Source organism: Colius striatus, chromosome 3, assembly GCF_028858725.1.
Source record: "Colius striatus isolate bColStr4 chromosome 3, bColStr4.1.hap1, whole genome shotgun sequence".
NCBI classification, from domain to species: domain Eukaryota; kingdom Metazoa; phylum Chordata; class Aves; order Coliiformes; family Coliidae; genus Colius; species Colius striatus.
The window spans coordinates 67,725,793-67,740,283 of record NC_084761.1 but is presented as its reverse complement, the minus strand read 5'-3'; the positions used below and the strand labels follow the sequence as shown (position 1 = coordinate 67,740,283).

The 14,491-nt window shown below is 34.8% G+C and overlaps 1 protein-coding gene across 5 annotated transcripts in view; it reads left to right on the top strand.

Moving 5' to 3' along the window:
- MICU3 (mitochondrial calcium uptake family member 3) overlaps positions 1–14,491 on the top strand; it is a 53,621-nt gene that overhangs the window by 23,712 nt on the left and 15,418 nt on the right. For 3 of the 5 annotated variants that reach the window (XM_061992739.1, XM_061992740.1, XM_061992742.1), the window contains exons 7-10: positions 3,686–3,757; positions 4,998–5,036; positions 8,251–8,346; positions 13,875–13,975. In XM_061992739.1, the coding sequence (XP_061848723.1) occupies positions 3,686–3,757; positions 4,998–5,036; positions 8,251–8,346; positions 13,875–13,975 (308 nt within the window). The remainder of the gene's footprint in view (positions 1–3,685; positions 3,758–4,997; positions 5,037–8,250; positions 8,347–13,874; positions 13,976–14,491) is intronic. The other 2 variants (XM_061992741.1, XM_061992743.1) reach the window with 2 other exon arrangements.

Below are 14,491 nucleotides of genomic sequence, written 5' to 3'. Positions count from 1 at the left end.
GTCATGAAATTAAGAATACTGCCCACTCAGTGGATTTTACAATGATTACATGGCTTTACATTAACTTCACAATACAGTCAGAATTTTCTGAATTAGTAATGTCTATACACAGCAGATGTCTGGTATTACACTGAAACACACAGTTATGGGAAACAGTTTTTGACATTTCTGTAGAAATTAATGTGTAAAATGTTGTGGTTAGTAGCTTTCTGAAGACTGCACGAGGCCTTTATTTTCTCCTGAAGATTAATAAAATTTAAAAAAAAGAAGTGAATTAGATGTTTGTAAGGGAAGATACTTGCAGAAGACATCAATTCTTATACTTTCTTGTTTAGCTGATTTTATGAATAAATACATCACGCACATATGAGAAAAAGCCCAGTGCTTTACTGATGAAGAAGAAAGTGGAATAAGATACAAAAAAGGAAATGGACACCTGGAATGGATTTAAATGTCAGATCACTATTCATGTAAAACAAAGACATAGTAATTTTCTGCATGCCATTTCTTAATAGTTTTGAAGTGAAGTTATAAGGCTCCACTGAGATAAGCTGTGCTGATCTAAAGAAAAGGGAAACATGAAAGAAAGATTTGGGGGCTTGTTTTCTGGTGGCACAGCTTAAGCAGAACAGCTGTAGTTTATTTTGAAAACTCTCACCACTTGCAAATTGTGGCTTACTGATGATTGGATTAATTGGCCAAAGGAAAAATAGAGGAAGAGGGGGAAAAAAAAGTCTTTCATGATTCAAGAAACAAAATGTGGTGGAATAGACTGAACTTAAAAAAAAACCCCAAACTTCCTTTTCAACAGCTAAGTGGGAGGAAATTGAAACAGGAGCCTTTGTCATTCAGAAACTAACACTGAAAATGAAATCAAATAAGCATATAGGTCAGGAAGGACATTTAACAATAGATTCATCTTTCTTTCTAACTATGCTTTTATAGTCCCCTCACATAGAATCATAGAATGGTAGGGATTGGAAGGGACCTTTAGAGATCATCTAGTCCAACCCCTCTGCAGAAGCAGGGTCACCTAGATCAGGTCACATAGGAACATATCCATCCTGCTTTTAATTTGTTCTCTTGTCATAGTCCCTGATAATAATTTCTCATTCTTTTTCTGCTACCACACTTGATGGATGGAAAAAAGAAATGAGAATTTTCCAACATTATTCATACTATTCTTCACCTAGTGTTGTATTTAACAAATTTATATAGATTAAACCTGACCCTAACTCTGCTTGATTACAGCGTCAATGACCCATAAGTCAGAATGTTAGATCTGAAATGAGAAACACTAAAATAGGGAAGTAGTTAAATAATATCTGTGTAAATAAAAGTAAATATGAAAAATCAAAGTTGATTCAGTCATACTGCAGCTGTAATAGACCTGGCCTCTGAACATAGATTGGCATCTATAAGCACTTTGTTTGGGTATGCATCATCTCCTGTGTGTCTGGAGGCAAAAGACTGTAAGTGTTGCTATTTGAACTATATCCAGCATTTGGAAAATACTTCTCCATTGACTGCAATCAGTTACCATAAAATTAGAAATATAGTTAATAGTATTCAGTTTTGCAGATCGGGAGGCTTTGAAGAGATTGGTGCAGGGATCACATTATGTGAAGAATATGTATCTCGAAGAATTGGATTTTTTTTTTCTGATAACGTCTTTAGTGGTTTTGTAAACTAATTCCGTGGTGTTTGTGCTTTCTTCTTTGCTTATGTCATAGAGGTGAGGTCAAGGAAGCAGAAGGATTGTGTTGCCTTGTTATAGGAGATTTGTATTTGCTGCTTTCAGCAGTCGATCTCATTATCCTGTTTCAAACAACGTTCCTATGAAACGTCTTATAGAAGCGTTGCCCTGTGTTCCTTTTTACATTCACTATTCTACTCCCTGGGTATCCTAGAGCACTCTTTCTCATCAAAAGATCAATTTCCAGAAGTTTAGCAAGTGCGTTAGTGATAAATGCAACAGAATCCCTACTCTCTTAGCCTCTGTGGCAAGGGAAATACATACAAGGATGCGTTGCTTTTTACCAGTCTTTTTGGTTTTTTAATTACTGCCTCTCTTCTCACCTATTTGATGGCTTGTCACTTCACTTTTCACAAGTTATTTTCTTTCTACTTCTGTCTCTTCATTTACCTTTCTTCTTCCCACAGTTTTGGGTTGCAAACTGTGTAATACTCTAGAACATCCAGCTAACCATCCTACCATTACTCTTTGCTTGTCAGCATAGGTTGCAGTAATTTGTGCCTGTAGGTTTGCATCAGAAATAGGTCCACTGATACACATGGTATTCTGGTTGGTATTTGCCTTATAGGCAATTCCAGAACACAGTAGTCAATATTGGAAATTAATAAAATATTATTTATAAATGTATTTGCTATTTAATCACTAAACATTGTATTCCTTGAGTGTTGTCGAACCTCTGCAGTAGAACTTGCTGATCCCTTTGTTTTAGTAATCTGCTTTCTCTGAAATACAGTAGTCTGAGTTTAAATTTGGAAAATTTGCTTGCAAAATTCCTCACACACTTTTATCATTCACTCATGTGTGTGTGTGTCATTACAGTATCAGGTTTTTGTCAGACCTCTGGTAGGTAAAATCAGGGTTTTTGAAACAACTGTCACAGTGATGTTTGTATGTGTGCCATGATGTTTGGTTCTGAAAGTACGACATTCTAGACAGAACACATTTTTCAACCAGAGTGTTTGTTCTTTTTCCAGCACACTTTGAGATTAACAAATGCTGAAAGTGTCACATTTTCTCATGCAATTTTTGAAAAACTGAAGTTCACTGTTAGAGATGTAGATGTCATTATAGTTGTTATTGCTCTCTCTTTGCTGTGGAAAATAAACACTGTGGCACTTTTATTCTGATGGTTTGGGAATATTAATAGGTAGTACTATAAATAAAAATATCAAAAGAAAAAAAATACTTACAAAGAAAGATAAGTACAGACTGATCCTAGCTCTGAAGACTATAATTTCAAAAAATAAATATTCTCAAGAGTCTATACGTTTTAAATCTTGTATTTGAGGTTTTCTCAGAAGTCGTGTTTAAAGCTCTTAATGTAGAGAGAGTTGTGAAAGGGGTATTTTACAAGACCTGAAGGTATTCTTTGAACAGACTTGAAAAAAGAGGGTACTTGATAAATTGCTTTTGAGTAGTAGTTTGTTGCTGCTGAAGGGGAATGTTTCACCCCCACCAGGTGTTTCCACCCCTCCCTTGTGCCAGCAGGAGTAAGAACTGATCTGGTTGGAAGCTAACAATATGCAAAAAAGATTGATACAACTGACAACATAGCCACACAGATACTAATTAGTACCCAACAAGAAAGGATGTGCCTAGAGGTGGTGAAAAAGGCTGGAACTCCCCCTTTTTGTATAGGCTGGATTGGCTAAAATGTAAAGCTAAATAAGATGTTCCTAGTATTATGTTCACAAATAGAAATGTTAGCCCTACTTTGTGGAAAAAATACTTTTTCCTTTCTATGTGACAATTAAGGTCACAGAAGGAACATGAAGGCATGAATATGAACAAAAAAGAATCATTGAAACACTAGTATTGTAGTGACAAACAACATTTTAATACTGTTTGAAGTGTTTCTCACAATAAATTACTGTTATGCATGTGAAATAGCATGAAAACTAAATAAGAGCAAAATTATTTCCTTTTTAGCTACAAGAGATTTTCAGGAAAAAGAATGAAAAGAGAGAAAGAAAAGGAGACGAAGAAAAACGTGCAATGCTGGTAAGTAAAATTACTCTAGTTGCAGCTGGTAGTTGGTTTGTTTTCTTCGACATGGGGCAAAAATGTGTGTGTGTATTTTTCACAATTTTTTTTAACAATAATTGTGTATCATTAAAAGAATGTGCATAACTTTATATGTTGAAAAAGAAGCAATATTTAATATTTAAAATAATAACTGCAGCTATTGAAAAAAGTCTATGTAACTGAAAAGATATTGTTTAAATACTATGATATGTTATGACAGTAGCATTGATTCCATTTGTAGTCTTAACTCGGAAAAAGTGAATAGTAATGACCCAGTGTTAGTGTCTGTACGAGCTGAGAGATCTCAGTGCCAAGACCAAGCCATACTCCTGCTCTCATAACTAACTGAAGCTGTTCATGTAGATGTACTGATCGTGATGGATATTATTAACAGATTAGTTTTAAAACAGATGGTGAAATGTTGCAATTGAGCTTAGATTTTATGTTCAAACTCTTTTTTTTTTTTGTTAATTACTACATATGGCCAATGCAAAAGAGTTTTGGTTGTTTATATTATCTGAAAGATTTTGTGGAATATTGAATACTCATTTTTACATAATGACTAATTTGCATTTCTTATGTGTTAAGAGAGATAAGTCAGAAATAGATAACTCTATCGTGGTTTATCTGGAGGATGGCAGCAGCAGCAGGACTATATTTTCCTGTTGGACAAATGAAAATCGGGGACAAGTCTCTGTCAAGCCCACCACAGAAAAACACGTTCGTTTTGTGATGTGTGTGTTTATGGAAAAAATGATGCCCGTTATCCATTTGGGACCACAGATGCTTGACCTCAGAATTTCAAGAATTAATACTCGAAACCTTGTCTGAGCATAAATAAAAAGGAATCTTTTTCTTCCCACCCTGAGAGACTTATCCTTCTCAGCTATTCAAACTCATAGGTCAGTTGGTGAACCTCTCACACACTGTTTATTCTGAACAAAGGAAAGTTGCATCCAAAGGAAGAGCTTTTGGAAAAAGTAAAGACTGCAAAATGGAACATTTTTCCTGAGCAACCCTCTACTTTCTTTTGAAAATTTGAAGAATGAGATTGAAGATAAGGCATTATTTCTTCACTGCCATGCAAAAAAAAATATCTAATAATATATAAAATGAAGATTTGTTTGTCTTAATCTATTCTGTTGTCTTTTTTTTCTTCTTTTGGTTTCATGCTGACATGTGATACTTGGCTTGGCCCGTTTTTGCTGTATGTCAGCGTCTTCAACTTTATGGATATCACACTTCTACTAACAGTGTATGTACTCCAATTATTTTCAATTTGTGCAACCTTAGTGAGGTGACATAATATGCTATGAGAAGATTTACTTTGTTTTTTTATCAAGTGAATTACTTCTGCTAATCTGCAAAAATGTGATGGAACTTTACTTCCATACATTGTGCGTGTGTGTTGCACCTATTCTGAAACAGGCAAGCCTACCAAGAGAAAAGACTGCTTGCTCTGTTTATGTAGAATGAAGGAAATAATATTTTTAAGGGAAAGGACAAAATATATCTTAAGAAATTATAGCCTTGTTTTTAATTAATGTATGTGAAGTAAGTATGTAAATTGAATAATTTGATCCAGATCTGTCTTTTCTCATGTATAATGTGAATAATAAAATGAATCCTTGACCTCTTTGTTCTCTCCCCCCCAAAAAAAGAAACCAGAAGACAGCTTTTATATTTTTGTGCTTCAATTGCAGAACAAATATATGAGTTTTCAGTGCTGAGCTGAAAACAAGATTTTACAGAAAAACAGTGTCTGTATTATATAAGTGACAATAAATATATTTTTGGCCGTTTTTCAGGAACAGAAGAGAAAGTCAGCAAGAGAGAGATCTTGGGTTTTTAATGTCTTCATCATGACCTGATTAATTTTTAGATCACAGCAGAATTAAACTTATTGTAAAAAAGATTGATTTGATGTTAAAATAGAACAAACAAACTTGTTTTGATATGGTTATTGTGATATTTAACCCCTACCATTCTATGACTCTATGTGACCTGATCTAGGTGAACCTGCTTCTGCAGGGGGGTTGGACTAGATGATCTCTAAAGGTCCCTTCCAACCCCTACCAGTCTATGATTCTATGATATTCAAAAGGAGGGAACCTACAAGAATTAGATGATTAGTGAATTTCCAGTTTTAAAGTCTTCAGGACTGCACAAGTTTACTCCCTGTGAAATTAGCACATGCAATTTGGGCAATATGCAGGAAGTCTATTGAACGAAAAGGTTCAGTGAAATGATGTAGAGGCTGCACTGGTGTGAGAACAATGTAGTAGGAACTATGAGGCCTTAGGATTCAATGGGTTTTAGATCAGACTTTACTGCAGTGAAAGATGCTGTACAGTGGTTGCCATACTCCTGCGCTGCCTCTTATTTCAAACTGAAGCCAAACTGGTTAGGCTTTTGTACTCATACAATTGTCAATTTTAGTAAAAAAACCTCCTTCTAGACCCAAGCTGTGTACAAGCTCTGTATCAAAATCATGCCCAGTTGTACACCATCCTTTTTTGCCTTCCTACTGCCTGAATGAAGATCTCCATGTACAGGAGAGTCAGATCTATTGACATTCACAGTATCTGACAAATTCCTCACCCCAGATAACTGGTATTTTGGGTTTCTGTTTCTCCTACTGAAACAAGAACCGTAGCAATCTTTACAGTTTCCCTTTATGTCACTGGAGAGTTGAAGATGCTCAAGATCAAGCAGATGCGGTCTTTACATGCTGGGGATAGTCCAAAGTGCTGTGTAGAGCCTTTCTCCTCACTTCATCCTTTAAAACAAATTTATTTTTTTTAAAGTGTCAAGGTCTATAAGCTGTAGAGTGACGTTTTAAATTGGTTAAATATGTTCGTATTTTCATTTGCATAGGTTAATTCTTTAGAGTCGTGTTCTGGTGCATACTGCAGTTGTGTGTTAAGGCTGCTTCAGCATGTATTGCATGATTGCTTTCACTGGCCAAATGCCAACCAGACTATGATAATTATGATGAGATGCATGTAAGGAAAAAAAAGTGAATGCCCAGAAGTACTAATTCCATTGTCTAAAGTAAATCTCTGGTAAGAGAACAAATTCAGCCAATACTTAAAACGGATTATTACAGTATTGCATGCATCAAAGAATGAGCTGTTTTTCATTCACGTGTTTACTTCACACTGAAGTAAACAAATGTATTTGAGTTTAGCAATTTAGAACTGAATGGAGTTATATATGAGAACTCTGGCCATGACATAGGAACTGTTTCTCCATAATAAGAGGAAGATAAAACCAGAATTTTTCAAAAAGGAAGCAAAAGTATAATATGCATTAGACATGAGTATAATTCCTGGTAGCTTATGTTTCTTTGATGGCAGTGTACAGAAAGAGTTGACTTGAATTGTTTAGTGGAGGAAGTACGTACTAGAACTTGCAGAAGCAGTACATGTAATGTGTTGATGTAATGTAGACTACATAGAAACAATAAACCATCAATTCAGTGCAGTGGTCTGATAACAATGTAAATACAGTGTAAATCTTCTAAGACAATAGTATGTGCGAAGTCAAAAAAAAAAGGTTTTCCTTTGTAGTTACAAGATTAAACTTATTCTGTCTTTGGAATGGGGAGCCATGAAAGTGGGAGACCTAGTTTAGATAACTTGTGGAGAAAAAAGTTGCAATAGTGCTAACTAAGTTCAAATAGCCTTCTCTTGGTTTTAGGATCACCTCTCCTACATTCTTTGGGGGGAAAAAAAAAGTGTATTGCATAGGTGTATTCCATGTTGCCAGGAAGGCCAGTTTTAATAAGGGAGAATTTTTGAGGCTTCTAAAAATGAAACATTTTGGAGCAAACAGGTAAGCGTGTTTTTCTTGGAGAGATTATTGTTAAACACTTATTTTCTGTTGAAACAAGGTAAGTTTGTTCATCAGGTACACATAATGTTTTCCTGATAAGTATGTTGCAGTTAAGGTTGGACTTAGTAGTCTTGTTTTTTGCATTTCTCTATTGGTGCAAGGATGTCATCATGATTATTGGATTAAATTAGTTTTATAAAATTAATTGTATGGAGATATTTATGTTCTCACCAATGAGAAAAACAGTTCATAAATATATAACTTTTTTTATTAGCAAAAGAGATTTGTTAAAAAAATAACAGCAAAATGCAGAGTTTAAATGGACATTTCCATGTGTACTTTTAAGAAATATTTTCACTTTACATTTTCTCCATTTTTTTTTGTTTGAGAACATGGAATCAGGTGATAATTTTGGTACAGCCAAGTTATGAGTAATAAGCAAATAGCTGTAATAGGCCAGTGTTCCTTTCGTTTACAAAATACTATGTTACTGTGTAGAAATTTGTCTGTGTACAAGCAAAGGAATCAAGTCAGGCTTTCGAAGATCAGTTGGAAATTATTTTGAAATCTGTAAGTTGTTGTTTTATTGTTGTTTGGTTTTCAAACAATTGTGCTTCTTGAAACTTCTGCAGGTTCTTAAAACAGAAGGAGAGGATGTTGTCCCCAGAAGCTACTGGGATACTTTGAGACGTAGCACAAGCCAAGCACTCTTTTCGGACCTTGCAGAGGTATAAGACAACCTCTGTCTCTGGTCCAGAAACAGACTTCTGTTTTATTTATTTCTGTCGTGATTACTTTCCTGTTTTATGCACTTTGTTTCTTCTCTTCCTTTTAATTACTTTTTTTTTTAACCTGAAAGTTCTCAGATGAAATGGATTGGGTTCTATGCAGTGTGATAATTGAAAGTCGACATCCCCAAGTAAAAGCAGAGCTACCTTTTTCAAAGAGTTGGAAGATCGGTCCTTACTATAAGATGCATTGTCTAACACTAACAGTGATGATATTTCACAGTTAGAGAAGTAATTCAGGAAACTTTTGACATTTAGGCTTAAGTGATATGACAACTTTAATCAGAGCTACAGCCTTTTAAGCTTTTCATCTTTAGGTCCTTAATGTGCTTTTTATGTATATTATCAGATCTTCACAAAAACAGCAAAGATTGATTGTTAAATCAACACAGGAATGTTTTAAGGTAACCAAAACATTAGTCAATCTTTTTGAATATTACTCAGTCATTACCAGTGGTATCACTGAGCTATCAAATTAATTTCCATCATGCTTTAGATTCTGGTAAGATTCTTCCTTCATGGTTGGCTTTCAGAGAATTAAGACATTTATTTGTATTGATCATTTAAGAGGGTCAGAAAACTAGATCATTTGGGCTTTTGTGTGCCTCACACAGTGAGGGTGATTTCTCTGCTGGTTGTGGCATTAGAGGACATACAGCAACTCCCCACTGACTCTGGTCTCCTGTCCCATGCTTCATAAGCAGGATCATAATGAGAAAAGAACAAGGAACTGAAACAGACTTCTGGGGGTAAAATAACTTTATTTTGTTGCTTCATAAGCAATGTATTAAAAGTAATTAAGTGTTTTGTCCCTGTTGTTCCTCTGCAGAAGCTATTGAATAACCTGAGGGCTTGGATGTTTTCTAATTTCCAGGCTAAAGTTACTTATAGTCCCGTGATACTAGTCTATTATCCCTTCATTTTCATAGGGCTTTTTCTTCTTTAATATTAATCTTGTTATGCATATTTGTGTTTATAAATGTAGTCATAGCTCTCAGTTTTAATTATCATAGACTAAACACAAGATACACACCTTTCTTCAAACATACAACCTACATTTCCCAGGTATGAAATAAGTTTTCTCTGTAACTCAGTCAGCTTCAGTTCATTTGCCTTTAAACAAAAGAGAATGTAGTATTAGAGAAGTGAGTTTTAGACCAGTATTTATAGCAGTATTCATAGTAACCTTGCAATAAAGCAGTATGCACAGCCTTTCTTTGCTTGCTTTTAAATTGATGAGCTCCTGAACTATTAGTGCAGTTATTAGTCCTGATTTATTCCACCAAGTTTTAAAACCCACAACATCAGTGTTGTCTAGTCAGCTAAGGGAGATATAGAGGGGAGAGAGGGCCACTCTTTTCATTGACTATTTGAGGAGCTTGGACACTGAGTTTTCTGAATTAACAGTCATCTTAATCTACAGTTAGCTGGGTTGAATCCATTCCCAAATATAGATGGACTTAAGTTTAGTCATCTCTACACACCTTTAATTTGAAGAAAGAGAGGTTTTTTTAAATCTGATGTCTTGGACTAATACCTGTAACTACTATATAATTGAAGCTTAACAGCAGCAATACTAAACATTGATTTAAATTGTCTGTAAAATGTATAAGAAGTCTCTGTGCTCACTTGTTAATGATTTTGTGGAGGAAAATCGTGTCCTGCATTTGCTCCACTGACAGTTTCCCCCTTCTCACTATAATTATCTTTTATCTTGCTTGGATCAAGTTTGAGACAGTTGTTTTTCATCCATATTCTTATATTCTCTCCCAGGCACTCTCACATCTGAATAGTATTATAGCCATCTATACTAAGAAAGTGGCATAAAGCTAGGTGACACCGGAGTCTGTGTTGTTCCACAGCCTTTTGAGACAGCCTTGTGCAAGTTGACAAGAAGTGTAAATAAGGTTCATTGTTGTGGGAATCAACTTACAAGATCTCTTTAGAAGGGAAAAGTAGTTATTCATCACATCCAGTTTCTTTCTAGAACAATTTACAGTATTGTTTCTGCTCTTCCTATTTTAGCAACTATACCATCCTGTTGGAATATGCCAGTTGTCACTGAATTCAGTTTGTGGGTTTATTCCTAAGTTACTAAGTGAAACTGGAAATCAATAGGTTTACTGTCACTATTGAAAAATCAGGGATTTCCAGTAAGAAAGCATAAGGTGTACTTCATCCTCAGAACATGTTGCTACACATGGACCATTGCTCATGAGTTTAACGTACATTTAGGCAACTCTCTTTAATCAAAAACTTGGAATAATTTTGCAGAACATTTAAAAAAACAGGTTTTCTGCACTTCTGATTAGGAAATTGAGAGGGAAAGATGTTACTGTCATGCAGCAAGCCAATAATGTGACTGAAACACTTGTTTCTTCTGTTATCTCTTTTATCTGTATTTTTATTACAGTTAGTGTAAAGGTAAAGAAAAACAAGGCAGGGTTTTACTCTCATTTAAGTGACTGCAAAATAGATTAGATTAAAATATTAATATTTGTAAATATGGAAATGGGTATGGCAATACCATGTTCAGTTTTCTGAAACAGAAAATTCATGCAATAAATATTTACATGAATAAGGCTTCTGTTTTTACCCATACCCCTCAAAAGAGAGAATTTCTTTAAAGCTGTCAATACAGAAGGGGCACAGGAATAGTTTTCAGTCACCTGCAATTCTGCAAAAAAGCATACTGGGTTGAGTTTCTGGGGTGAAGTTTTTGTTTGGGGTTTTTTCATTTAGTGAGGCTGACCAAATGGGAATTGTGAAAAGACTTACAGATTGGGGTTTTTTTAGATGGTTCTTTAGATATGGAAGAATGCAACCCAAGTCTAAGGTTTTGAAATGTTTTTGCAAGATGAAAGGCTGTAATTTAACATTTGATCTCTTTTCAGTGTACTTGAGGGAAATTGTTTGAATGTGCCTAGGGATTTAATTGCTTAAAAGACACAAGAAATCAGGGTATCTGCATTTCAGTATACTGTGTCCCGTAGTGGAGGGATAGCAATATTAAAAGACAAATAGTGATTACTTTTCTGAATTAGTTTGGTCACTCGAAGAGCAGAGCTGTCTTAATTGAAGGACACGAAATATCTCTCTACCTATATATACCTATGTCATCTTATTTCTCCCTGGAGAAGAGTATGAGAATAAAGAGTAAAGCAAGAGGACGTGAAATACAATCTTGAGAATCCTAAACGAAAGTACAGAAAAGTCTCTTTAGTTTCTTTAGTTCTTGGATATTGAAAGGAACAGATTTGTTTTGTTACTGCTTCATGATTTTTCTTCTTGTTGATACAAAACTCTTAATGGATGTTGCATTTTACAGCTTTTGTAAATCAGTATGTAAATTTAAAATTAATATAGTATATACTATATATATAATGTAGATATTAAATGATTGTTCATGGTATGTGATATTGAACTACTGCATACCATGCAAAATCTCTTCTTAAATTCTTCATTTAGAGTTTCTCCATCTGTTAAAAACTTACAACCTCTTAAATTATGAAGGTCTTTAATTAAGTTAGACTTAAAGGACTCTGAGTGCCACTTGCACGTCTTTATAGATTTGTGTAAACAGTTTTGTATACTTGTAGTAAATCCCATAGGTTTATAATCTCTCATTATGGTGATAAATTAGTACTGTTACGCCTCCCAGATACTTACCAAGTTTCTCTACTGTTGTGGTTTAGCCCCAGCCAGCAACTAAGCACCATGCAGCTGCTTACTTACTTCCACCCCTCTACACCCCATGGGGAAAAAACACCACAAACTTGTGGGTTGAGATAAGAACAGCTTAATAACTAAAATGAAGTAAAATGTAAAAATAGCGACAATATAATAATAATAGTAATGCAAAGAAGTATTAGACAGAGAAATAAAGTTCAAGTGAAAAAACCCCAAAAGCGAATGATGCACAATGCAATTTGCTTACCACCCACTAACTGATGCCTGAGCAGTGATCTGCCCTCCCTGCCAGCTCCCCTCAGTTTATATACTGGGTGTGATGTTCTCTGATGTGAAATAGCTGTGTTGGGGTCAGCCATCCTGGCTATACTCCCTCCCAGTGTCCCTCTGCCCCAGTAGCCCACTCACTGGCAGGGCAGGGAAAGAGAAGCAGAAAAAGCCTTGACCCTGTGCAAGCACTGCTCAGCAATAACCGAACATACTTGTGTTATCAACATTCTTTTCAGCAAAAAATATAGCCCTGTAGCAGCTACTACGAAGAAAATTAACTGTATCCCACCTAAAACCAGGACAACTATGTATTCTGTTTTATACTTTAGCAATAGAATTGGCAGGCACACACAACGATCCGGTGGTGTTGATGGGTGTTAGCTCACCTAGGAAGAACGGAGACTATTGGCTTCCACCCTTTGCTTTTCATAAGATCCTGTCTTTGTAAGAAAAATGAAAACTTGGACAGAAGGTTTTCCCTAGGCAGGTGCAGCCAGGAGGCTAAATATATTACTTCTTGAAATTCAGATGTTGTCAGATGCACATTAATGCCAGAAGGACAATGCCATGGTGGGATACTGTGGCTTATTTAAGAGCCTCTTATTACTGAAGTACTTTTCTAGCTCTTCAGAATTACACGAGTTTCTTTGTAAAAGAGTTAAAAGCAGAGTACATACATTACACTTATGGGTAATGAATATGTAGTAAAAAAGTGGAATATTGCAGTCACTATACACACATGATGGTTACTTTTGTAACTAATTCTGTTACTTCTCTCTTCCTGTTTATGACTCTTGCTGGTACAAATGGTCAAAATTAGTCAGTTTTACTGTTCCAGTTCTGTGTATTCAAAGTTGATAGTTATTAAGGAAAAAGTTTATGTTCAAAGATTCCTATCTGATGCAAAAGCTACATGCTCAGTAGATGAGGAACATTTTAAAGAGGATAAGTCAAAATACTGCCTCAAGATTTCAAAATTTCTTACAATTCTGAGTTTAAAATGTATTTCAGCAATAAAATTTAAACTGTAGTCATCTGCTACTCATAGAAAAAAATTATCTAAAATACAGCTGACTAATGTGAGTTGTTTTGGAATAAAATAAGAGTATGTGAGGTAACATCCTTTAATTTCTTTGTAGTTTCATAGTAGAAGGGAAAGGAGATTGTGTTATTTTTAAGGGAGTTGTTTTTATGTTTTAACTTGACTCACTGGAACATTTCTTTTTCTTGGGAGGTTTTTTTTTTTTTCATGCTTTTCCCCTCTTCATTGTAGCATCCATATATTATATTGTTGTTCTACTAAATGCAATTAACAGCCTAATGCTGTTTTGTGTGAAAATTGCATGACTAAATTAATTTATTTTAATATTAAAATCTTTTTTAAGACTGTGAACATAAAACACAAACTCTTTTAACAGAAAAGTCTCTTATGAAGATAGACATTCTCGGATTGTACTTTGTAACTAATCCAGTCCTGGCTTTTTTTTTTTTTAACTGTAATATTTAAGCGTGCTGATGATATCTCAAGTTCACTGTCAGATACTACATTGCTTGTGCACTTTTTTGGCAAGAAAGGAAAAGCTGAACTGAACTTCGAAGATTTTTATAGGTGAGGCTCAACTTTATTAATTCCTTGTAAAAAAACACTTGCATGCTTTTTCTAATTAATGTGCATTTTATATACATAGTATATGCAGCCTTGTATATAAAGTTTGTATTCCTTTTGTGTGTGTTACATATGCAAAGAGCAAAATAAAATAGTAAGTGAGCCAACAATTAAAAGTCTTGTAATAATACTGCTGCATTTGTAAATTTTGTTAGCACTTGAGCATGTAGTTTATTTGGAGGGCAGAGGTTATAGCTCAACCCTGTCCTTATTGGCATGTAGGAACTTTTTTCTTGGTTTTGAATTGTTTTATATTTTTTCCCCTGTTTCTCAGTGCTTTCAAAAAAACCCCTTTGTGTGCGTCTCTGCTCTTAGGGACTGATTTAAATGTAAATTTTCCGAAGACATTGTGTAGGCACCTTAGAACAAGCTTATTTGTGAATAAGTTAAAATACACTGGAAGCTATTGGCTTAATTTTTATCCCAGTCAAAATAGAATTTAAAAACACATGGAGAGTG